General features: G+C 43.3%; 1 protein-coding gene across 5 annotated transcripts in view; it reads left to right on the top strand.

The window, feature by feature from the left end:
- Positions 1–25,398, top strand: part of SLC37A3 (solute carrier family 37 member 3) — a 46,467-nt gene that overhangs the window by 18,860 nt on the left and 2,209 nt on the right. For all 5 annotated transcript variants that reach the window (XM_081244993.1, XM_081244989.1, XM_081244991.1 and 2 more), the window contains 10 exons: positions 3,162–3,245; positions 5,094–5,239; positions 10,598–10,694; positions 12,865–12,949; positions 13,685–13,863; positions 16,080–16,221; positions 17,558–17,659; positions 18,271–18,318; positions 19,286–19,437; positions 24,083–24,148. In XM_081244993.1, coding sequence (XP_081101119.1) covers positions 3,162–3,245; positions 5,094–5,239; positions 10,598–10,694; positions 12,865–12,949; positions 13,685–13,863; positions 16,080–16,221; positions 17,558–17,659; positions 18,271–18,318; positions 19,286–19,437; positions 24,083–24,148 — 1,101 coding nt within the window. The remainder of the gene's footprint in view (positions 1–3,161; positions 3,246–5,093; positions 5,240–10,597; positions 10,695–12,864; positions 12,950–13,684; positions 13,864–16,079; positions 16,222–17,557; positions 17,660–18,270; positions 18,319–19,285; positions 19,438–24,082; positions 24,149–25,398) is intronic.

Genomic DNA, 25,398 nt, shown 5'->3' with positions numbered 1-25,398 from the left:
TGTCCTGGGAGCAGAACCAGGACGGCCGGGGCCAGCTCTGGCTGAGGGCGTATCCTGGGATCGGGCAGCCAGAGTCTCTGTCTGGCCTTAGGGACTGTCTGTGGTGGCTGCCGAATTAGAGCAGTGGTGGCGATAGCTGGAGCTGTGCCCCCAGGGGAGCAGTCTGACCTTTTCTCCCCAGCATCTTACTGTTTATCTTTAAAATGTGTCCAGTTATAGGGCTTCCCTGGTGGCACAATGGTTGAGAGTCCGCCTGCCTATGCAGGGGACACGGGTTTGTGCCTTGGTCTGGGAAGATCCCACATGCCGTGGAGTGGCTGGGCCCGTGAGCCATGGCTGCTGAGCCTGCGCGTCCGGAGCCTGTGCTCCACAACGGGACAGGCCGCAACAGTGAGAGGCCCTCATACCGCAAAAAAAAAAAAAAAAAAAAGTGTCCAGTTATAAAAAAGCCTTTTAGGTATAAATGTGCAGGTGATGTGAAATGCTGGGTGAAAGTCCCAAAGTAATCTCCAAATGTTTATTTGGGCGGTTACTAGAATATCTTTTTTTTTTTTTTTTTTTCGGTACGCGGGCCTCTCACTGTTGTGGCCTCTCCCGTTGCGGAGCACAGGCTCCGGACGCGCAGGCTCAGCGGCCATGGCTCACGGGCCCAGCCGCTCCGCAGCATATGGGATCCTCCCGGACCGGGGCACGAACCCGTATCCCCTGCATCGGCAGGCGGACTCTCAACCACTGCGCCACCAGGGAGGCCCAAGAATATCTTTTCTTTGAAGAGGAAACTTACAGACACAGTTGGAGCAGATCTTGGATCATTTAGCCTAGCTTCTCAGAACAGCCTTTTTTTTTTTTTTTTAATTGGGGTATAGTTGTTTTACAATGTTGTGTTAGTTTCTACTGTACAGTGGAGTTCCCTGTGCTATACAGCAGGTTCTTATTAGTTATCTGTTTTATACATATTAGTGTATACATGTCAATCCCAATCTCCCAGTTTATCCCATGCCCCTCCCCCTGCTTTCCCCCCTTGGTGTCCATACGTTTGTTCTGTACATCTGTGTCTATGTTTCTGCCTTGTAGACCAAGTTCATCCATACCATTTTTCTAGATTCCACATATATGCGTTAATATACAATGTTTATTTTTCTCTTTCTGACTTACTTCACTCTGTATGATAGTCTCTAGGTCCATCCATGTCTCTGCAAATGACCCAATTTCGTTCCTTTTTATGGCTGAGTAATATTTCATTGTATATATGCACCACATCTTCTTTATCCATTTGTCTGTCAGTGGACATTTAGGTTGCTTCCATGACCTGGCTATTGTAAATAGAGCTGTAATGAACATTGGGGTGCATGTGTCTTTTTTTTTTTTTTTTTTGCGGTACGCAGGCCTCTCACTGTTGTGGCCTCTCCCGTTGCGGAGCACAGGCTCCGGACGCGCAGGCTCAGCGGCCATGGCTCACGGGCCCAGCCACTCCACGGCATGTGGGATCTTCCCAGACTGGGGCACAAACCCGTGTCCCCTGCATCGGCAGGCAGACTCTCAGCCACTGTGCCACCAGGGAAGCCCAACATGTGTCTTTTTGAATTATGGTTTTCTCTGGGTACATGGCAAGTAGTGGGATTGCTGGGTCATATGGTAGTTCTATTTTTATTTTTTTAAGGAACCTCCATACTGTTCTCCATAGTGGCGGCGGGAATTTACATTCCCACCAACAGTGCAAAAGGGTTCCTTTTTCTCCACACCCTCTCCAGCATTTTTTGTTTGTAGATTTTCTGATGATCAGACCAGCTTTTTCTGTACAAAATCCCAATTTAGGATCGCTTGGCTTTGGCTGGAGCACTCCCAGTGATGCGTCTCCTTCAGCCTTAGAAGAGGCTGTGTTGTCTCATGGAGCCTCTAGCTCACCACCACCAACTAGCTATGATAAGCTTCGTATCAAAATGGAATTTAACCTTTTTTTTGATATTTAGTTTCCTTACCTACAGAGTTATGATGATATAGAGTTATGATGATACAGAATTATGATGATAATAGTTGTCTATAGGATTAAATAGGTTTAGGAGATAAAAGATAAATGCCATGAAAAACCAGTGATCATAGCTCTTTATATTGAGCTGCATTTCCTTCTGTAACTGCCAGGTATTGTGTGGACCTTTGGAGCAATACAGAATAAATTGGTTGCCTAATCTGAAGCATAATTGAGAGATTTTCTTCACCACCGCCCCCCCTCCCGCCCCGCGCTTACTATATATAGTATAAGACCATGTGAATTGGAGCTATAGAACATAGACTCTTCTCTAACGTTTGCGGGTGCCTCTTCTGAGGTAGTGAAAGCTTGACAATAATGAGGGAGAAACATTTATTATGCCGTTTATCATCTAAATTTACTCTAATATAGATATATTTATACAGCTATATTATATTTATAATATAGTCAATTTATGAGAAACACTTGTATCTGAATTTAGGTATTTAGTCAAGACATTTATTCATTTTACATATTTGTGGAAGAAACCTAAAGTGTGTTGCCCTTAGCTCTTTGGTCTGCCTTGCTGCCATGATCTCGGCATTCTAATTCCTGCCACTCAGTGGGAGGAGAGCAGGAGGCAGAACGTTTGTGCGTCTCTTCACCTGATTATCGTCTCTGCCTCCGTGCTCTCCTTGCCCCGTGATGTCATGAAACCCAAGGGTCAGATTAAACAGGCAGTGCACGTGCCCCCGAAGCTCCTGTTCTGCAGGACACGTCACATCTTAATTCAGAACGCAAATGGCTAAGAGGAATCCCTTTGGGAAAGCAGGTAACTGATGTTTAGGAGTTCATCTCTTCTAGAAGAGGAAACATATTTGTGTGCTTGTTTTATTAGAATTATTCTTTTTTTAAGTGTTTTTCTTTTCAGTCTCTTAGGCAGTTAGGGGATCAAATAGAATGGAAATTTTCACTGAATTGTACTGTCTTGGTGCATGAAGTGTTTACAGTATAGTGTGCAGAAACGATTGTCATTTCTTGAAATGTTAGTGAAAGTGATTTAGACGGCTAGGCTAGGCATGAGAATGAGATTTAATTTTTGTGTTTTGTTTGCCTCGTTTGCTTTGGAATGCATTTTACTTTTTCCAGGCTGTGTTGTTATCCAGAGCTATAAAATAAAATGCTTTATTTTTAGGGCCTTTTCATCAGTGGCATCGTTGGGGACCGGCTTAATTTGAGATGGGTCCTGTCTTTTGGCATGTGCTCCTCTGCATTAGTGGTAAGTTGAAAGGTGCTATTATTTCTTATTCTTATTACTATTACTGTTATCTCAGCCAGGTATTTTACATTCCAAGCAATCCCCCACTTCTGTATATAGAATAGAATAGAAAAATTAATCTTCAGTGTTCTAATCCCTTCTGTGCCTTTTTGCTTAGGTATGTCCTTAAAGTATGACTTCAATCATGCCCCTTGCTTGATTCTCAGTCACCAGCAAAATCAAAGCATAACTCGCCTGGCATCCAGTGCCCCCGAGAACCTGGTCCCAGCCCGCCTCTACAGTCATGTCCGTCCTGTGCTTCACCTCTCTGCTCTCCCACATCAAACTATCAATACCTTTTGCGGCCCTAACATATCCTGCTCCCTTCTACCTCACGGCTATTGTTCCTGCTGTTCTTCCTGCCTTGAATGCCTCTGTTCAGCTCTTGATAGTATAACTCAGCGTCTCCTTCAAGAGGCCAAATGACTCTTGTTTCATTATGCCTGACTTTACCAGCCCCACTCCCGGAAGTCATCCTTCCCTGTCCTGAGCTCCTGTGCCTGGATTTCTTTGAAGGCACTTTTCTTGTCTGCTGCTCAGCCTGCTTATTTCTGTGTCAGTCTTGCTTTCCCCAGGAGCCTGCAGTGGGGTGATTAAGACCACAGACTTCCCCAGACCTGCACCGCCTGGGTTTCAGTCCTTCCCCGGGAGTTTCCAGCTACGGTTTCTGTGTGCTTTAGCCTCCCCTCTTGAATACCTCCACCTGGGGTTGCAGTGAGGGTTCTGTGTGTTACTATGTGTGGGGCATTTGGAACAGTGCCTAGTGTATTAAGTGCTCTAGAGGGCAAGATCCATATTTGATTCATCTTTATTTGCTTGCAAGCATCTGGTGATAAATTTTTGTTGATTGAATGAAAGCATGGAGTTCAGTTAGACTCTATTATTGTTTTTCAACGTCTGCCATTTGTGTATGGGGAAAAACTTATTTTTCTATTTCAGAGATTGAAGCACTTTATTTATTCCCAAGCTGCTCACCCACACATATATACATACTATTTTTAAACCTGTATACATACTTTCTTGTTTGTTTTTTGTTTACATTTTTTGAAAAATTGAAGTATGTACATAAACTCAGTAAACTCACCCTTTTTAGCGTATACGCCTGAATTGTGACAAATGAGTATAGTTGTGTAACTGCCACCCTTCCCTCTGCCCCCAGCCTCTGGCAGGCACTGACTGTTTTTCTGTCGTTATAGTTTTGCTCATTCCAGAATGTCATATAACTGGAATCATACAGTATTAGACCTACCATTTTGAAACCCATGCCAAATATTCCCGAAGGAGTCTGACTACAAATAAAGTGCCCACCCCGAGCAGAATGCCTGGAAAAAAGCAGTCCTTTGATGAATGCCACCAAATGATTGAGCCAATCACAAGTTACGCCAATGCACTTATTAGGCACGGTGTTAATAACAGCTGGCGCTTTCTGGTCCGCATGATGTGCCTGGGCTGTTCTAACGATATTTAAACATGTGAAGTCAGGTAGTCCCCAGAGCTGTCTTCCATAAACAAGAGGAAAGGGAAATAGATGTAAAAAGAGGTCCAACAATGGGGACTTAACCTTTTAGGGTTGAAGATGCAAGTTGGAAGGATGGTCCTCACTGCGTTTTACGCTCTTTGCCATCTCTGCCTCTCTGGTGGGGGTGGTTTGGCGGTGGTCTCACTGAGCGCTGCTCCGGGCGGGAGCATCTGAAGAGTCGGCCACACGTCTCTCAGGCCTCAGACATTGACTGTATCTTTCACATAGGGTCTTTAGTCGGGGTGTCCACGCGGATGTTACATGTGTCTTTTTCTTTCTTCTTCTTTAAGGTGTTCGTCTTTGGCACTCTCACAGAATGGCTGCATTTCTACAACAAGGGACTATACTGCAGCCTGTGGATCGTGAATGGCCTGCTGCAGTCCACTGGTTGGCCCTGCGTCGTTGCTGTTATGGGCAACTGGTTTGGGAAAGCTGGGTATGCCACTTCCTCCTTCTTTCATTTCTCTACTTAAGTAGTTTTAATATGGGATTGTTCAAGACTTGTCAGAGTCAATGCACTTGATCCCTTCGGCACCACCCACGTCTTCCCTCTATTTTAGAAAGTTTAGAGCAGCCGGGAGAGGAGGTTTCATGTCAAAGTACATTGGAAATAATGTGGACCCTAGAGATGGTCTAGTCTGTGGGACTCATTCACAGCAGTCTCCTGGCCATGGTCAGATTTTGAGTGTGGCTAAGGCCGTACGTCTCAAATTTTTTTTTTTTTTAAATCTCCCCTTTAGAGAACATAAATAATACACCATAATAACAGAAATCTCACGTGCCATCTCATCATGTATCTTCCTGTGGGTTTTGCTTTCCCTTTTTTTGAGACTCAGTGATCTAGTTTAACCTTCTTAAAGATAAGGAAACTGAGGCCAGAAGTTATCCATAGGGCTTGCCCTAATAAGGTCACAGAGCAAAGGCTTCAAGAAGATGCAGATGGGGCTTCCCTGGTGGCACAGTGGTTAAGAATCCTTCTGCCAGTGCAGGGGACACGGGTTCAAGCACTGGTCCAGGAAGATCCCACATGCCGCGGAGCAACTAAGCCCGTGCGCCACAACTACTGAGCCTGCGAGTCACAACTACTGAAGCACATGCACTCTAGAGCCCATGCTCCACAACAAGAGAAGCTACTGCAACGAGAAGCCTGCACACTGCATCAAAGAGTAGTCCCTGGTCGCCACAACGAAAGAAAGCCTGCACGCCACAACGAAGACCCAATGCAGCCAAAAATAAATAAATAAATAAATAAAAATAAAGTTCCCTTTAAAAAAAAAAAAGGAGGATGCAGATGAAGAATGCCAAACTTTGGGGCTTAGTTAAGTGGGCCATTTTTCCCATAAACCTTTAAGTACTTATCAGTTGTATGTGAGTTTGTGTGTGTGTGGCGGGGGCCATGGCTTGAGGATGGGCACCTACTGCCACTCAAGAAGAACCATACTTAATTTACAGGATGGAAAATAAGTTGAGCTACCCAGAGACTTGGCTTTGTTGTTTATTGTTGCTTGTGGCACTCTGCCTTTGTTGTTCATCATTGTTTATGACACTCTGCCTTTGGGAATACTGTTAATTTGGATTTCTTTCATGTGTCCTGGATAAATATTTTTGTGTTGTGAGATGCACATTTATTTCATCGATGGCCCTATGTTTTTTGTTTGTTTACTCTTTTACACAGGGACCAGTGGACACAGCAGGCATTATCCACCCGCCGCGGTGATCAGTGCATGCTTTGACCAACTCCCCTCCGTTTTCCAGCTTCCCCAGTCTCATAGTAGTAGAGGTGCTTGCTGGCTAACGATCTCTGTATTGTTGTGAAAGTTCACCTGTAAAATGCCTTGTGGTTAGAATCAGCACCGCTTAATGAGAATGCTCTGATTATGTTCAGTGTGCTAGTGATTTCCAGTTCTTTCCAACTCTGGTGTCACTGGTTTAACAATTGATTTTTGGAGGTACTCATTCCCCTGGGATACTTTAGTTTTCTTTTGGAGTAGGAGATGCTGTGTGCTTGTGTGTTATTTATTTTTATTAAGATTTTTAACATAACTTCTTTCCAAGCATGATTTTTGAACATTATACAAAGGTTACTTGATTATTGTAGCCAAACCAGATAATATAAATGAACGCAGAGAAATAAAGGCAAAACCACCTGAAATACTGTTACTTCAAAGATAATCACTTTGACATGTGTCATTGTGAGATAATCCTTATCTGAACTTTTATAAATTGGGTGACACTCGGTGGTAGGTGGCAGTGACTGGGTAGGCTGACCTCTTGATTATTTCTCTGGCTCAGTCACAAAGACAACAGAGTCAAGAAAGCCATTAACAGTTTACTTTTGAAAGTAAGACAGTTTGTTTTTAAGCAAATAACACTAGTAAGTGAAATCGATGATGCATTGCCTGACACACAGTGACTCTTCCTGTGAAATGTAACAATAAACCATGAAGTACCAATAAAACTATGATAACTTAAAGTCACAGTCGTTTTCAGCCAGTTTCTTCTGAAATCATGTCTTTGGTCAGCCAGTGTTATTCAGACCCTCTAGGACGCTCTTGGTAGGTTTTAGGTTTTAGAGGCTTGGGGCATTTTCACACTGGGGAGAACATAGAGATTATCTAGTTCAAATCATTTGATTTCCAAGTGAAAAAAGTTGGGGAATTAAGTGATCCACTGAGGTCGTTGCCTTGGAAAGCTATTACCTTGGCTGAGTCGTGTCCCTCCTCCCGTTGTCGGGGTCATAGTTTTTTAAAACACACGGAGGCAGGTAGTAACTAGTAGCTACACCCTTGCAGGCCCAAACTGTCAACTGTGTCACTGCACTCAGTCCTTTGAGGAGCACAGTGCTTTCCAGATGAGAGCCCTGAGCCTGGGCTGGGACTTGCTGGAGATCACCCAGCTGGAAGTGGCAGAGCTGGGACTTCTGAAAAGACTTTATTTTTCACTGTTAAATGTTGTCTACCTGTTCATTTCTAAGATTCCTTCTGTCTCAGTGAGGTTATAAAAATGTTGAAAGAGCTGAAAAACCTAGACCTAACACCGTGTGTTATTAATATGTATTAAGTAGAATAAAATACAAATTTATTTTTTAATTTTATTTTTTTAAATGTAACATACTTTTTAAAAAATTTTATTTATTTATTTATTCATTTATTTATTTATTTATTTATTTTTCGGCTGTGTTGGGTCTTTGTTGCCACGCGCAGGCCTTCTCTAGTTGAGGCGAGCAGGGGGCTACTCTTCGTTGTGGTGCACCGGCTTCTCATTGCGGTGGCTTCTCTTGTTGCGGAGCACGGGCTCTAGGTGTGCGGGCTTCAGTAGTTGTGGCACATGGGCTCAACAGTTGTGGCTTGCGGGCTCTAGGGAGCAGGCTCAGTAGTTGTGGCACATGGGCTTAGTTGCTCCGTGGCATGTGGGATCTTCCCGGACCAGGGCTCGAACCCATGTCCCCTGCATTGGCAGGTGGGTTCTTAACCACTGCGCTACCAGGGAAGTCCTAATACACAAATTTAAACGTTAAAAAAATTAATTTTTCTTAACTGCTCTTTTTTTTTTGTCTCTTTCTTTCTTCAGCAGCCCTACTGCCATTGCCAATGTCCAAGCTAGTTGTTTTTCTCCAGGACTATTGTAATAGCTAGTTTCCCTTCCACAGATTCTTCATCCACATATCCATTTTCTTTTGATGGCCTTACTGAGGTATACAATATGCTGCACATGTTCAAAGGGTACAGTTGGATGAGTTTTGGCATGCATGCACCTGTAAAAGTATCATCACAATTAAGATAATGACATATCCATCACCCCCAAAGTTTCCTCATGCCCCTTGGTAATTCCTCCCTCCCACTGCCATCTCCAGTCAACCACTGATTTGCTTTCTGTCACTTTAATCTGAATTTTCTAAAATTTTATATAAATGGAATCATGCAGTATGTCTTCTTGACTGTGTTCTTCCACTCGGCACAGTAATGTTGAGATTAATTCATGTCTGCATTGATAGTTCATTCCTTTTTATAGCTGAGGAGGAGTCATCCATTATATCACAATTTATCTGTTCACCTATTGGTGAACATTCAGGCTTTCAGTTTTCGGCTTTTACTAGTAAAGCTACTGTGAATATTTGTTCACGAATCCTTGTATGGACATATGCTTTCATTTCCCTTGGATACATACCTTGGAGTAGGATGGCTGGATCATATGATAGGTGTGTGTTTATCTTTTTAAGAAACTGGCGGGCTTCCCTGGTGGCGCAGTGGTTGAGAGTCCGCCTGCCGATGCAGGGGACGCGGGTTCGTGCCCCGGTCCGGGAGGATCCCACGTGCCGTGGAGTGGCTGGGCCCGTGAGTCATGGCCACTGAGCCTGAGCGTCTGGAGCCTGTGCTCCGCAACGGGAGAGGCCACAACAATTTCTTCTAAAGTGGTTGAACCATTTTACATTCCCACCAGCAGAGTATAAGGATTCTAGGTGCTATACATCCTTGTCAACACTTGGTATGCTCAGTGTGTTTTGATTTTAGCTATTCTGGTAAGTGTGTAGTGATACCTCCTTGTGGTTTTAATTTGCATTTCCCTAATGTCTGATGATGTTGAGCATCTTTTCATGTGCTTATTTTCGTCTTATTTATTTTTTATTTTTTAAATTTTTTGGCTGTGTTGGGTCTTCATTGCTGTGTGCGGACTTTCTCTAGTTGCGGTGAGCAGGGGCTATTCTTGGTTGCGGTTCGTGGACTTCTCATTGTGGTGGCTTCTCTTGTTGCGGAGCATGGGCTCTACGCGCGTGGGCATCACTTGTTGCAGCACGCAGGCTCAGTAGTTGTGGCACACGGGCGCTAGGGCGCACGGGCTCAGTAGTTGTGGCTTGCAGGCTGTAGAGCACAGGCAGTTGTGGCATACGGGCTTAGTTGCTCCGTGGCATGTGGGATCTTCCTGGATCAGGGATTGAACCCATATCCCCTGCATTGGCAGGCAGATTCTTTTTTGTTTTTTTAATATAAATTTATCTATTTATTTATTTTAATTTTTGGCTGCATTGGGTCTTTGTTGCTGCACTCAGGCTTTCTCTAGTTGTGGTGAGCAGGGCTACTCTTCGTTGCAGTGCACGGGCTTCTCATTGCGGTGGCTTCTCTTGTAGCGGAGCATGGGCTCTAGGCACGCAGGCTTCAGTAGTTGTGGCACGTGGGCTCAGTAGTTGTGGCTTGTGGGCTCTAGAGCGCTGGCTCAGTAGTTGTGGCTCACGGGCTTAGTTGCTCCGTGGCATGTGGGATCTTCCCGGACCAGGGCTCAAACCGTGTCCACTGCATTGGCAGGCGGATTCTTAACCACTGCGCCACCAGGGAATTCGCATCTTATTTTTTGTGTGTGTGAAGTATTTATTAAAATCTTTTGCCCCTTTTTCAGAAACTTTGTATTTTTGATTATTGTAGATTTATACTCTTTAACATTTTATTGCGTTGTCTAGTTTTCACCTTATTGAGTTTTGAGAGTTCTTTATATTCCAGCGACAAGTGTTCTGTCAGATAAGTGATATCCAAATAGTTTCTCCCAATCTGTGGCTTGTGTTTTTAAATTCTCTTAATGGTGTTTTTCAGTGAGCCCCAAATTGAACTTATAATAAAATCTTAGAGTTAGACGAGACCTACCTGATGTTTTGCCATTTGGGGGTACTTTAAAAAAAACGTTAAAATAGAATATTGATTCTTTGTAATGCGAACCTGCACTGTTTTGGCCATTTTGTATTTGAACTGCACACAAAATCCCTTCTGATTCTATTGTCTTCTGTTTTGCACTGTTCCCATCCTAGACGAGGAGTTGTTTTTGGTCTCTGGAGCGCCTGTGCCTCAGTGGGCAATATTTTGGGAGCATGTCTAGCTTCTTCTGTTCTGCAGTATGGTTATGAGGTAGGTATTTCTTTCTAGCTTTTTCTTGAGTATATAAATATATTTTCTATTTTAGGAAATAATCCTGTGACCATTTAAAATGACCTAGAGCTATGTCTGGGTGGGGCAAGGTTTGTATTAAGAGTGGACAAACTCTTGGTAAATTCAGACACGTTAAAAAATTAGTCATGGAAAAACAACCAAATCTAAAGACATATCAGTTGGGGAAAAGTATTTGCAACTCATGTTACAGTTAAAGAGCTAATTTCCTTAATATATAAAGAATGCCCACAAATGGATAAGAAAAAGACCAACACACAGAAAGGTAAAGGATTTGAATGTGTAGTTCATGAAAAGGAAATAGAAATGGCTTGTAAACATACGACAGGGTATTCCACTTCACTCAGAATTTATTCATTCATTCAGTAAATATTTTTAAGCTCCTCTAAGTGCCCCAAGGCAGTAAAGAATAGAGCCCTGACCAAGAGACAAAAATCTCTACCCTTATGGAGTTTAGGTGTCAGTCGGCAGAGAAATGCAAATTAAAACTACACTGTAAAAAAAAAAAAAAGAAATGACACTGTATACTTATTAGATTGGTAAAAACCCAAAAGTTTGGTAACGTGTTTATGAGGATGTGACAAAACAGGCATTGCAGATGGGAGAGTAAATAACCCCTCTTGGGGTCAGTATGGTCTATCAAAATTATAATGGCTCTCACCAAGCAGTTCCACATCTGTGAATTAATCCCATTGGTGAATATACTTCAGCATGTACAGAGAGATACATCTACAAGGTTATTTACTTCAACATTATTTGTAATAGCAAAAGATTGGTAACAGATATCAACCAAAAGGGAAATAGTTATACCAAGGAACTCCTATTCAGTGGAATGCTGTGCAGCTGTGAAATAGAATTATGCAGCCCTAATGTCCTGACAGGGAAACAGCTCAGTGGTGTGTTAAGTGAAGAAAGCAAGGGTGCATAACCGTGTGTGTTGAATGCTGCCATTTGTGTGAAATGAAGGAAGAATTAAAGCGTATCTATTGTATTGGCTTGTATGTTTCCAAAACAATCTCTGGAAAGTAAAAATGAAATAACAGTGCTTATATGTGGAAAAATGAGAATTGAATGGCTGGGAGAAGGGATGGGAGGGAGGGTTTAACTATACATCTTCTACTTTTTGTTGCTTGAATTATGTCAACCTATTGCCTGTTCAAAACCCTAATAATTAAAAGTAAATTGCTCTTTTGAAAAGCAGATACATTTTTAAGCTGCTCGCCAAGTGTTCGGTCCCTGAAGAATTCTGGTCTAGTTAGGGCCACTGGGAAGTCCTTCCTGTGTTCACATTCACCTTTTCCCAGGTTTCTTAGCTTCACACCTGGATTGCACTAATTGGCACAGACGGGAATTTCAGTTCACCCTATGTGCTGCTCCCAGATTTGACTTCTGGAAAAACTAATTTTGTCACCTGTCTATCTGCATCAGGCTCCACTCTTAAATAAACTAATATTCAGCGATGCAGCCTGGCTCTTGAGTCTTTCATCTGGATAGCACCTTTCCAAGTCAGTGTTCTTCCCTGTTACCTCCAGCAGAAGCCCTCAGCTCCCGCCATGCAGAAGGCTTTCCATCTCCCTCCCACCCGGTGCCTTTGCCTCAGCCGTGCCAGGAAAGGTGGTCAATTGCCGTGATTTTCAGCTACTCCCTAAAGCATTGTCTCCCTCCTTCAACCTCTTTAGCTGTTTCCTTCTTCTGAATTCAGTTCCTCGGTTTGTTTCCTATTAGGACTGGGCCTTCTCATTTATCAGCTGCATGCTGCCTTGTACTATTATTTTGTGTACAGTTTAATCCCCTCAACTGGAAAATATCTTTGAGGGCAGATACTGTCTTTTGTAGGAGGCCGAGTGGTGTAAGGAGTATTATTTTGGGGGCTAGTTCTGATTTCATGATCGTAATGGTACCACTCAGTGTCCAGTGGACCTTAATTATCCTCTCTGAGTCCCATAGAGTCACTGGGAAAAACTTGTGAGAAAACACAAGTAAAACACTTAGCTCAGTGCCTGGCACAGGCTAGGCGCTCAGCGCTCATTTCCTTTCCAGTCGCCCCGTCCTCCCGCCGTGCGCCTCTAATGAATGTGCCTTTAATGAGCATCTCAGATGCGTCAGGAGCACCTTTCCCTTCCCCCTCCAGTATGCCTTTCTGGTGACGGCGGCTGTGCAGTTTGCTGGTGGGATCATCATCTTCTTTGGACTCTTGGTATCACCCGAAGAAATTGGTGAGAAGCTACTCTTCTACTCAGAACGTCTTACTGTTACAGGCAAAGAGAAACCTGTGGCCAGAACAGCCCATCTCTTTCTTCCTAGGAGAACTGTGAGCTCCTTTCGGTGAATTCAAGGATCAGTATTGCTGTTTGTATCCTGTTGATGCTGTGGCCTCGCCTGGCACAGCTGCAAATGTTTGAGGGAGTGAGGCTCACCTTTTTATAGATTCAGGGAAAACTCATCATCTGCAAATGGGTTTTATAATGGAGATGCTGGCTAGAAATTATCATGGATGGATTTAGAATTTCACTTCTTGAGACAGATTTCTTCTCCTTCATAAAAATAATTTAATGTGATACTTACCTGGGGTTAAATACAGAACATGTACAAGTGAAACCACAGAAGCAGATAGATACATGATTCTTCTCTCTTTTGAGTATACTAAAGAGACATGTCAGTTTAAGAGCACGTAATTAATGGTGTTTTTGGTATTATGTAAGAAAGATACTGTGATGTAGTTGAAAAAGCTTTGCTTTGAAGCCAGGTCAAGGAGAATTAGAGGCCTGGGTTTGTGGCTCATTAGCTGTGTGACCTTAATTGACCTTGGACTCTGAACCTTAGTAGCTGCTTCTGTAAAATGGAAATAAAAATAACATGGACCCTGTAAGTAATGATGCATGCAAAGCACTTAGCCCAGTGCTGGGCACCTGGAGGGCCCTCTATAAACATGGCTGTCACTCTTGTTATAGGTCTCCCAGGTATTGAGGCTGAAGAAAATTTTGAAGAAGACTCGCACAGGCCATTAATTAGTGGTGCTGAAAATGAAGATGAAGCTGAGCCTAATTATTCAATCCAAGAAGACAAGACTATTACCCAAGTCAAGGCAATAAGCTTTTACCAGGCTTGTTGCCTTCCCGGAGTTATAGCGGTAAAGCCTGTTCAAATCTCCTCACCACAGCCAGTGAGATGTTATAGCCTGGATAGTAACTGTGCCTGGGATAAAGCATCTTGAAGTATTTCGCTTCTCTCTGAGACTTTATTTTAGGAGTATATGTTCAGAGGAATAGCGAATATTGGCCCTCAGCTTGTTTCTGTATTGGCACCACTTGAAGTTTTATCTGAAATCTAATGCAGGGTTTGGCAAAAAACCTTTTCTGTGCAGAGCCAGTTAGTAAATGTTTTCAGCTTTGGGGGCACCATACAGTCTCTGCCACAATCACTCAACTCAGTAGAGGAACGGAGTCCATGGATGATACGGAACAAACGGGCCTGGCCGTATTTGGCCCATGATCTGGAATTTGCTGACCGTGGTCTAGCCTTCAAGTAAGAAGGCAAAATTGGTATTTTTAAATATATACCTTTTGGCCTGTTGAAGTATTATAGAATTATAAATAGCCCAAGACAGGTTTGAGTGGTTCGTTAAGTCTGTTTGATTTGCTTATATTCTTACTATTCTAGGGGAAAAAAAGTTTGCCCTTCTGTTAAAAGGTCCAGAGCAGAATACTCCACAGTATTTCCTGGTAATGCATTCCAGTGTTTCCGCAACCTTTACAGTTAGGTTTTTTCCTAATGTCTAAACTGAATCCCTTCTGCTGCAGTTTTTCTGTCTTGGTGTTTCGGGCGCTCTAGCGTGGGAGTGGAAGTTAAGAGGCCTAGGTTATGTTGCCAGCTTACCCATTAACTCGGCCTGGGGTAAGTCACTCAGCCCGTCCTCATGTCTCAGTTCCCCTTCCTATGGACAGAAAGCCTACCAGTCCTCCCTGGGGTCTGTAACGCTGGGTTATTGTATTGTGAATAAGCACCTTTTTTATCTTATTGTTTCATGGTGCTTTATGAACGTGACCCCTCAGTAAATGCAGAGTCTGCAGGTCGTCCCATTTCATACTTTGCAGTTCCCTTCTACCTGCCCCCAAGCTAAGAGAACTGACATTTACAAACAAGATAGTTTAGGCGTGAGTTAAAATTTAAGTGTAAATTCCCACAAGTCTTCAACCAAAAGATGATGTGTAATACAAGGGAAATGCAAGTTCCTTTGGGCCTGTTCTTAGGCTAATGATCAGTATTTTTTAAAGTAGTTATTAAAATGTTCTGCTGGTAATAGGTTAATTTCTGAGACAGAACTTAGATTTGTTGTGACTAAACATGGCCCTCTTTTGCTATTGCTTTGTGTTTCACAAGCTATTGTTCCCTGCCACGGGCAGGGTGTAAAGGAAATCCAGTTAACTTAATTCCTTTGTCTTTGTGGCAGGCTGTCTGGACAAAACGCACTCATGATTGGGATTTGGCTCTCTAGGGGGTGGCTGCTGCCCTGCCTGGGAAGCTGCTTTAAAACAAGTGATACCTAGGGAATAACTGGCAGCTCCAGGGAAAAGAATATACTAGCCAGACACCCTTTGAAGTCGGTCTCCCTGTTCCTCCCCCTTTTTCCTTTGATGCTAAATGTCAGGATTTCCTGGTAATAATGTGTTGAATATAGGATTCTCAGCCCCGCTGCCATCTTAAGGCAGCTGTAACTTTCGTTCCTCAACCTAGAGCCACAAGACCCATGACGATCCTGTTCTTTCATTTTTGACTCAAAGCTTGTGGAAACTACAGCGTGAAAGTAGTTTTCATGTTGATGCTTTTCTTAGACCTTGGAACCGTAGTCCAGTCCCATTGCTTTGCATTGTCCATGATGTTAACTTCACAGGAAGTAGAACCAAAAAAGTCTGGCTGCTTGCAATAAAGGCTGTGATGTTACTGGATTCGTTTGCTTATGGTTAGTGCTAGTCAGTGGCATGAATACCTTTTATCTTTATCCAAATAAAGAAATATGAGTATGTGCCCTGCCTTGCAGGTTCAAAACACTGGTTTGCTTCTACCAGAGAACTGAAAGAAGAAAGTGGGGGGACAATTAAGGAGTAGTCCTATGTGTTTTTTATCCCAAGGCCTACTGTACTGACTTTCTAGGCGCTAAGGGGGGATGAAGAGAAGAGGGAGACTAGGTAAAGTCAGGCAAATAGGAATTTGTAGAAACATTTAATTTGAAAATCAGGTACTATTCGCCCCAAACCCCTCTGTTTTGTTTTGTTGTTTAATTACATGTAAATGGTAGTTATGTTGTGCTGTTTGTTCCTTACTGGTAGTTGGATGTTTTTCTTATAGTATTCACTGGCCTATGCCTGCTTGAAGTTAGTGAATTACTCCTTCTTCTTCTGGTTGCCCTTTTATCTGAGTAATAACTTCGGATGGAAGGAGGCTGAAGCCGACAAGCTGTCCATTTGGTACGATGTTGGAGGAATTATAGGTAAGGCCAGTGATACATCTTTTTCTGTAATAAGAATTAGTCACTAATCATATTTTACTGGGTTATGAAATCTGGCATCATTTAAAGTTTTATTACTTACTCCACAGCTATTTTTCCTAAACTGCCCTACGAGTAAATAGCCAAAGTCTTAACAACAACAACAACAAAAAGTCCTTAGAAAAGAAGACCTAGCCTATGGCAGCCCTGTGATTTATAGGGCTCTTTTTTCTCAGTCCTTTGTTGATGGATCAGTTCTTTTGTCTTGGGAAGTGCAGGGCTGTCTCTCTCTGATCTCTTTAAGTGTAACCCTTTTGTACACTTTCAGCAGTAGCTTAGCTGTAAAGCAAATTGTATGTCAGAGGTTCAAGTTCGGATGTGAATGTGTTCATTTTATATACCACACTGCAGCCAGAGAAGGGAAACATACTAGCTTAGTGTATTGATTGTCAGATCATAAAGGTAGGAATAATAGCAGGGATTAATTTTTTTGTTTTGCAGCTGCTTCATTGTACACAGCAGATTTTAACAGTGACTTTTTGCTCTTAACTGGAAGTGTAAACAAGGAAGTAGGAAACTTTAAAATCAGACAGACGTACCGGTTGCATGTTAGTGGGTGCTGCTTATATGGCTATGGCAGAACCTTAATATCCTTTTTGTAATGTTTACATTTAGAAGTGTGGAAAGACTGAACTGCCCTGAGCGCATGAAAGCACAGTGTATCCTTAGGTGATATCCTGTTGCTGTATTTGAACTTGTGTGTCCTTATTCTTAGATCCAGAGCCAAAGGTGAGGTTGCTGCCTTTAGACTTGCACGTACTTCTGATGAGGGTGTACCAGGTGTCCCATTGCCCCTAGACTCCAAGTGGGACTGCATCTAAATGTGACTGCGGTGCTTCAAGGATCCACATCACTTCTTTTAAACGTCTTGACCTATTAGTTATTACCAAACCATGATTGCTGCATTCAATTTTAGTGAATATTTATGTTCACTACTACTAATAGCCGATGAAGCACAGTCCTTAATTATCTTTTAAAATAAAAAGCAGGAAAAGCCTTCACAGCTGGTTGGAGAAGGAAAAACAGCAAGGAACAGTGGGGTAGTTTTGATGATATTCCCTTATTTGTGGTTCGTCCCCATCAGCCATCATGGCAGTTAATAGTCAGGTAACCTTTCTGAAAGGAAATTACGGAGGAAATTTTTGAGGAGAGCCAGCTCTCTTTTTGGATAGACCAGTGTTAGGATCCTGATCGCAGGTGGAGGGTATGTGGTAAGCAAGAGTCAGGTAACTGAGCTAAATTAGAAATTTTGAATGGGTTGCACTCTTTGTGCTTGAAGGTGGAACTCTGCAAGGCTTCATTTCTGATGTGCTACAGAAGAGAGCCCCGGTGTTAGCTCTCAGTCTGCTTCTGGCCGTCGGGTCCCTCGTTGGATATAGTCGTGAGTATTCCCTTGCAGTTAAACTGTTTTCCTCATCTCTTAGGACTCAGGCATTTATTTGCCTTGAGTCAGTGATCAACCCTGGGGGGGTAGTTGAGACCAGCCACAAAGGCATAATATGGGACCTTTGTATTGTCCTGTAAATGCCGCTAGAAGTATCACATAGTTTTATTTGTGTTGGGGAGGAAACTGGCATCTCTTTTGCTTTGTTGGTTTGTTTAAAAGCTTGCTTGGGAGTGTATATGCTTTGTTCAAGGGTAGGCTCCAGAGTGGCAGCATTAGAGCCAATAAAACAATAAAAGGGACAAGATTTCAAAAGAGGAGAGATGGTAATTAGTAGGTTTGGTATATGTCCCTTAAGATGCTGCTGAGATAGAAGTAGAGTTCTCCTGTAAGCTTTTAGAAGTCACATTAGCTTGAGCACCAGCAAGAAGCAGACATTACAAATAAAAGTTGGGGGAGGTGGTGATGGAGCTGTATGCACTTGTTATCCCTGGGAGCGATCTGTGAGGTCACGGAGATCCAGGCCCCGATCTGTGTGTACTGTTGGGTGGAGGCACACGTAATGCGCTCCTCAGATCGTTGTTCTGTGTCTGTGTCTTTCCTCACAGGTTCTCCAAATGATAAGTCCATCAATGCGCTTCTGATGGCTGTCACAGGTATGGCATAGGCTCCATTTCACTGTACTGTTCCTCTGTAAGGAAAAAGGAAAAAAAGCAAACTGATTTCTCCTTCAATTTGAGTAATGCTAAAACCACAATCATAGAGAGCTCCGAAGGTAAAAGGAAAGATGATGCCTCCTTCAGATCCTACTTCTCTGCTCTCGTGTGACCTCCTCAGTCCTGTCGTGACAGAGGCAGTCCCTCTTGACAGAGATTTTCTGAGATTTTTGATTGCTGCCCCGCCCGCTCATGTTACTTGCGGAAGTGGCTTAGGAAGATGCCACATTGGAAACCAATTCACCAACTTTCAAAAGGTCCAGTATAGCTAGTTTTTCCTCCTGTGTTGGAATTGGTCAGAATTTCTTCACTTGAGCCCCAGATGAAACAATTGAGTGCAATTAGGGACCGTGTTATAGAAGAATTCTTATTTTTAAACTTGAGATCATAGGTTAGTGGGAGCTGCTCCTGCTCTGTGAGGCACATGGGACTGATGCAGCCTCTTGAACAGATTCACATGGGCCAACTCCTGCTCAGTCCTTGGACAGCCTCACCGGCAGCAGTGGCAGATGGAACCCCCTACACCATTGAAATCGCTTTTTCTCCTGTCTCTCTTTTTTTTTCAATATGTTTGGTTGAATTTGGGCAGTCAGATGCTCTGCGCTGCACCTCTACCATAAGAGAATTTGAGAAGCTAGTGCAGTTAGTTGTCAATGCATGCACACTTCACAGGATTAGAAAGCTGTGTGTTCACTCTATTTTCTAGAGAAAAGTGGATGCTAACTAGTTTGAAGATGTTACTATCTGGGGGAGTTTCCATTTTTATTGGTTATTTTTTTCCCCTCTTTTCGTTTCTCTCCAACATACTGATTGGAGTACTGGGATTAAGAGTTTGCTTTATTCAGTAGATTCCTAGCGTTGTTACAGATAGTGTCTTAATAAGAACCTGTTCTGTTTATGACTTCAGGATTTTTTATTGGTGGACCTTCTAATATGATTAGCTCTGCTATTTCTGCGGACCTGGGTCGTCAGGAGCTGATCCAAGGCAGCACTGAGGCCTTGGCGACTGTCACAGGAATAGTTGATGGAACCGGGAGCATTGGCGCTGCAGTGGGCCAGGTGAGAGAGCAGGGGAGGGCTTGACATGGAGTGTTCGGCAGTTCTTCAGCGGTGGAAGAGTTTACCCCCGCCCTCTGGGCCACAGTAGGGTGGCACTCGTCTGCTGTAGTGCACTGTACTGAAAGCCTTGGGTTTTTAGTCTCTGAGGTCCAGCTGATGTGACCTAATGTGGAAGGTCGCTCTACATTTATCAGTTCCTTCTTTCCACTTTTACCTCCAGATTCTTCCTGTCTTAAAAGAAGCTAACACCTCATAAGACAGATTCTCCAGTCCCAGCCCTCCACCCCCTTCTTCCAGCCTGAACTTGGCATTCCAAGGAGGCCATGAGACACATGCTTCTCATTACCCCACACCTGACATGCCGGCCCTACCTCTCTCCCCCTACCAGACACACACACGTACACACATTCTTGCCATGGATCCCTGCCAGAAATTGCCACGGACTCTGCAGCTGCCCTGAGTCGCTTACTCTGCTTCCTACAACTGTGTCTCAAAAGGCGGTTCATAAATGTCTTATGCCAGAATCATCTGGGGGTTCATTAAAGTACCGAACACTAAGCTTACTGTAGACTTGCTGAGTGAGAGCCTGGGGACCTGTATTTCAGCAAGCCTTCCTGGCGATTCTTATGCACTCTAAAGTTTGAGATCTTCTGGGCTAAGATGGGCCTACTCTAGGTAATCAGAACTATTCAAATCGATCTTTTTTGCTTACATTCGGCTTCAGAGAGGCATCCCTTCTCTGGGACAGTCAGGAGTCATGCCTCTCCTAGGGTGTACTACTCTAGGTCGTTGAGTGCTAATTTTGCAAAATGTGGATTTGAGAATCAACTGCAGGGATAAAATGGTTGAAACCGTGGAAGTGATGTGATGTTTAATGGGGAAAGAAAATACAGGCAGAGCCTCAGAGGATGCCCAATGGTCACAGAAACAGGAAGCCAGAATTTGAGGAGGTGTATTACTCAGATCATAGAGGTAGAGAGGTCAGGAGAAAGAGAATGGAAGGAAAAAGGCTGGTAGTTTTGACATTGAGGTCATTAAATGGCCTTGAAGATTGCTGCTTAATGGGGGTGGATCCGTGGTACCCAATTGCTAGTGGTTAATGCAAGAACAAATACTGAGGGAGATACACCATCTTAATGCTGGTCTCCACCCAGCCATATATTACACATTTATTTGTTAATGTCTGTGTCTCCCACTGTAAGGTGAGCTTCACGAGGGCAGCATTTTATTTGTTTTGTGTTCTACTGTAGCCCTGGTACCAGGAGCGGTGCCTGGCACACAGTAGACATTCAGATGTTTGTGGAATGATTGTAGAATGAATGATTTGTAGGATCAGTGTGTTAGCATATTTGATTCTGAGACTAAAGGAAAAACAAACTTAGCAAAGGTAGGAGAAATGTGTTCTGGAGTAGGAACTAAAAAAATGCTGTTGGCCACATGTTCAGATGTCTTCATATAAGGGGTATTGGGCATCCTTTTCTGAAATTACTGTATTTTAAGTTTTCCTTCCCAGCTAATGTTTTCCTTATTAATCAAATGGGTAGATTGTAATTAGCATTTCAAGGAGTTTCTTTTCGTTTAGAATGCCTGCCAATGTTAAGATCCCTGTCTGTGAACATGGGTCAGCATTAGATTGACTTTCATGGTTTGGGAAGCAGGACCAGGACTAAAGCATAGCTAGCTTTACTCATTCCCCCGCCATGTTGATTTTTTTTTTTTTTTTTTTTTTGTGGTACGCGGGCCTCTCACCGCTGCGGCCTCTCCCGCTGCGGAGCACAGGCCCCGGACGCGCAGGCCCAGCGGCCATGGCTCACGGGCCCAGCCGCTCCGCGGCATGCGGGATCCTCCCGGACCGGGGCACGAACCCACGCCCCCTGCATCGGCAGGCGGACTCCCAACCACTGCGCCACCAGGGAAGCCCCCATGTTGATTTTTGAATGATTTCCTATTGCTTGAGGTATGAAATCCCAAACTCCATGACTTAATATGGACTTAATAAAGCCCTTAGAAGGAAACATAGGGACGACGCCTCGTGACAGATATATACCAGTGGTCAGTAAGCACCTGAAAAGATTCTCAGCATCCCTAGGGAGATGCAAAGCAAAAACATGGGCTACCACTTGAGACCTAATTAGGATGGCTGTAATTAAAACAAAACAAAACAGAGTAACAAGTGATGGTGAGAATGTGGAGAAATTCACATACAGTGCTGGTGGGAATGTAAAATCGTGCAGCTACTGTAGAATACACTATGGTGGTTCCTCAAAAAGTTAAACATAGAATTACCATATGACCCAGCAGTTCCACTCCTAGGTATGTTGTACCCCAAAGAATTGAAAACGGATTCAGATATTTGTTTGCTGATGTTCACCGCAGCGTTATTCATAGTAGCCAAAAGGTGGAAACAACTCAAGTGTCCATTGATAGATGAATGGATAAACAAAATGTGGTATATCTATGCAATGGAATATTATTTAGCCATAAAAAGGAATGGAGGGCTTCCCTGGTGGCGCAGTGGTTGAGAGTCCGCCTGCCGAGGCAGGGGACACGGGTTCGTGCCCCGGTCCGGGAAGATCCCACATGCCGCGGAGCGGCTGGGCCCGTGAGCCATGGCCGCTGAGCCTGCGCGTCTGGAGCCTGTGCTCCGCAATGGGAGAGGCCACAACAGTGAGAGGCCCGCATACCGCAAAAAAAAAAAAAAAAAAAAGGAATGGAGTTCTGATACATTCTACAGCACGAATGAACCTTAACAACATTATGCTAAGTGAAATAAGCCAGACACAAAAATATTGTGTGATTCTACTTAACATGAAATATCTTGAATGGAAAATTCATAGACAAAGCAGATTAGAGTTTATCAGGGGCTGAGGAGAGGGGCCATGGAGGGTTCTTGCAGAGAGTTAACGGGTGCAGCATTTCCGTTAGGGGTGATGAAAACTTTTGAAAATAGGTAGTGGTGATGGTTGTGCAACATCATGAATGTATTTGATGCTGCTGAGTTGTACACTGAAAGATGGTTAAAATGGCAAGCTTTGTGTTACATGTATTTTTTTTTTAAAAAAGCATGGGTTGGGCTTCCCTGGTGGCACAGTGGTTGAGAGCCCGCCTGCCGATGCAGGGGATACGGGTTCATGCCCCGGTCCGGGAAGATCCCACATGCCGCGGAGCGGCTGGGCCCGTGAGCCATGGCCACTGAGCCTGCGCGTCCGGAGCCTGTGCTCTGCAATGGGAGAGGCCACAACAGAGGCCCGCATACCGCAAAAAAAAAAAAAAAAAAAAAAAAAAGCATGGGTTAAAAACTATTGGATACCTTTTATTAATTGAAAATAAAAGCATATGCTGTAGAGTGTCAAAGTCATACAGTAATCCTATGAGCAAATAGTGTAATTGAAAAATGAGTGGTATACTTAAAAGACGAACTTTAAAAAAAATATTTATTTATTTGTTTGTTTGTCTGGCTGCGTCGGGTCTTAGTTGTGGCATGCGAACTCTTAGTAGTGGCATGTGTAATCTAGTTCGCTGACCAGGGATCGAACCCAGACCCCCTATATTGGGTGTGTGGAGTCTTAGCCACTAGACCAAGCATCAATTATAGTACCATTCACTGGAAGAAGGAATGATTAAATGGAAGTGACTTGAGGCTGTTCATCATCCTCTCTTAATTTTTTAAAATAAATTTATTTATTTTATTTTATTTATCTTTGGCTGTGTTGGGTCTTCGTTGCTGCACACGGGCTTCCTCTAGTTGTGGCGAGTGGGGGCTACTCTTCGTTGCAGTGCATGGGCTTCTCACTGAGGTGGCTTCTCTTGCTGTGGAGCACAGAATCTAGGTGCGTGGGCTTAGTAGTTGTGGCTCACGGGCTCTAGAGCGCAGGCTCAGTAGTTGTGGCACATGGGCTCAGTTGCTCCATGGCTTGTGGGATCTTCCCGGACCAGGGCTCAAACCCGTGTCCCTTGCATTGGCAGGTGGTTTCCTAACCACTGCACCACCAGGGAAGTCCCCATCATCCTCTCTTAATAGCAAAGTGAAAAAAAATATACCTCCTGGACTTGTGCCTTCTGTTACACAGTTTTTGTATGTGGACTCTGCCAGCTTACCAAATGAAGGCTGTCAATAAAGTTTAAATAGGAGCATGTATATGCAACAGCTCTGCAAACTGCAAAACATTATACAAATCCTAACTCCCTTTTGTTTTCTAGAAGAGATATGTTTAATCTACTTTTTAAAAAAAATTTATTTATTTTATTATTTATTATTTTTGGCTGCATTGGGTCTTCGTTGCTGCGTGTGGGCTCTCTCTAGTTGTGGTGAGCAGGGGCTACTCTTTGTTGCAGTAGTACTCTTTGAAGCACGGGCTTCTCATCGCAGTGGCTTCTCCTGTTGTGGAGCATGGGCTCCAGGTGTGCGGGCTTCAGTAGTTGTGGCTCGTGGGCTCCAGAGCACAGGCTCAGTAGTTGTGGCGCAGGGGCCTAGTTGCTCCGCAGCATGTGGGATCTTCCGGACTAGGGCTCGAACCCACATCCCTTGCATTGGCAGGTGGATTCTTAACCACTGCACCACCAGGGAAGTCCTAATCTACTTTTTAGCTACTTCAGTTTATTAATTTATAAAGGATTATATTGTGATTTCTTTTTCTCCCTTTAGTATTTAGTGTCTTTGATCCAGGACAACCTAGGATGGATGTGGGTTTTCTACTTTTTCATTCTTATGGTAAGTGTGTGCCCTTTTTGTTTTTTTTAAACTAGTAGTTTTTAAATTAAATTAGTTCAAAGCATTTACTTAAATCACTTTTTTTACACGCAAAGTAGGTTTTTTTTGTTGAGGAATAATTGACTTAAAGTAAATTGCATACATTTAACAAGTAAAATTTGGTACAGTTTAACATATGTGCACGCATGTCTGTGAACCCATCATCCCGATCAGGACAGTAAATGTATCCATCACTCCCAAAAGTTTCTTCATAGCCCTTATGTAATCCCTGTCTCTTGCCTCTCTACCATCCCACCTCTCTCCAGGTAACTACTGATGTACTTTCTGTTGCTATAGATTAGCTTGCATTTTCTTGAGTTTTATATACATGGAATCATACACTATGTATTTTTGTCTGCTTCTTTCAGTCAGCATAATTATTTTGAGATTCATCCATGTTGTTGCATGTATCAATAGTTCATTTCTTTTTATGGTTAAATCACTTCTTAAACCAACAAAATTGCTGACCACTTTTAAAGATTCTTTTGTGAAAAGTAACATTTTATGATTCTGAAAGACACATTCATTTTTCAAGGAAGGAAAGGGCTGTTAGTTTGCCCTTGACCTGAGTCTAATGAGTATTGTCATTTATAATTCCAGAAAAAATGAAGAGAGGCTTATATCCCCACCATTAATCAGGGTACTCTTCCAGAGTACTCTCTGTCTGCTAAATATAATTTGGGAATTCTGAAGGAAATGTGTACGCCAAGCCACATAGGGTTAAAAAAGAAGCATTGCTGTAATTAACACTGTGGTGTGCAAGTTCTAAAATGAACCTCGAGTCTCTTGAGAAAATATCTGTTGTGCCTTCAACATTCTTGGCTGGAACTCTGTACTTTCTGGGAAACAGCCAATACAGAATTAGGCCTTGTGCTTTTAAAACATTGCTCTCTGTTGAATAAGCATGTGACATACTCTTATCACATATTGAGACGGTGCTCAAGACAGGTCTACTTGAGAGTCTGGTGACGGCTTCGTCCACCAGGGGATGCATTCAGTATCCTGTCGCTGAATCTAGGGCATCCTAATTGGAGGCAGCCTCCATTGCCCAAGTCTAGACGCTGTCCTCCAGCCTATCCAAGGAGCCTTTGGGATAGCTCAGCACCTGGAATCCCCTGGAGCTGCCTTAAGGCTTATGTACTCTCCTATCACAAAGGATGCTTTCTTCTGCCTGAGTGCCCTACAGCTTCTACAGACTGGGCCATATAACT

This window comes from Mesoplodon bidens (assembly GCF_964165515.1).
Source record: "Mesoplodon bidens genome assembly, chromosome: 9".
Taxonomy (NCBI): Eukaryota; Metazoa; Chordata; class Mammalia; order Artiodactyla; family Ziphiidae; genus Mesoplodon; species Mesoplodon bidens.
Note: the sequence above shows the minus strand (reverse complement) of the source record. Positions and strands in the feature narration are given on the sequence as shown.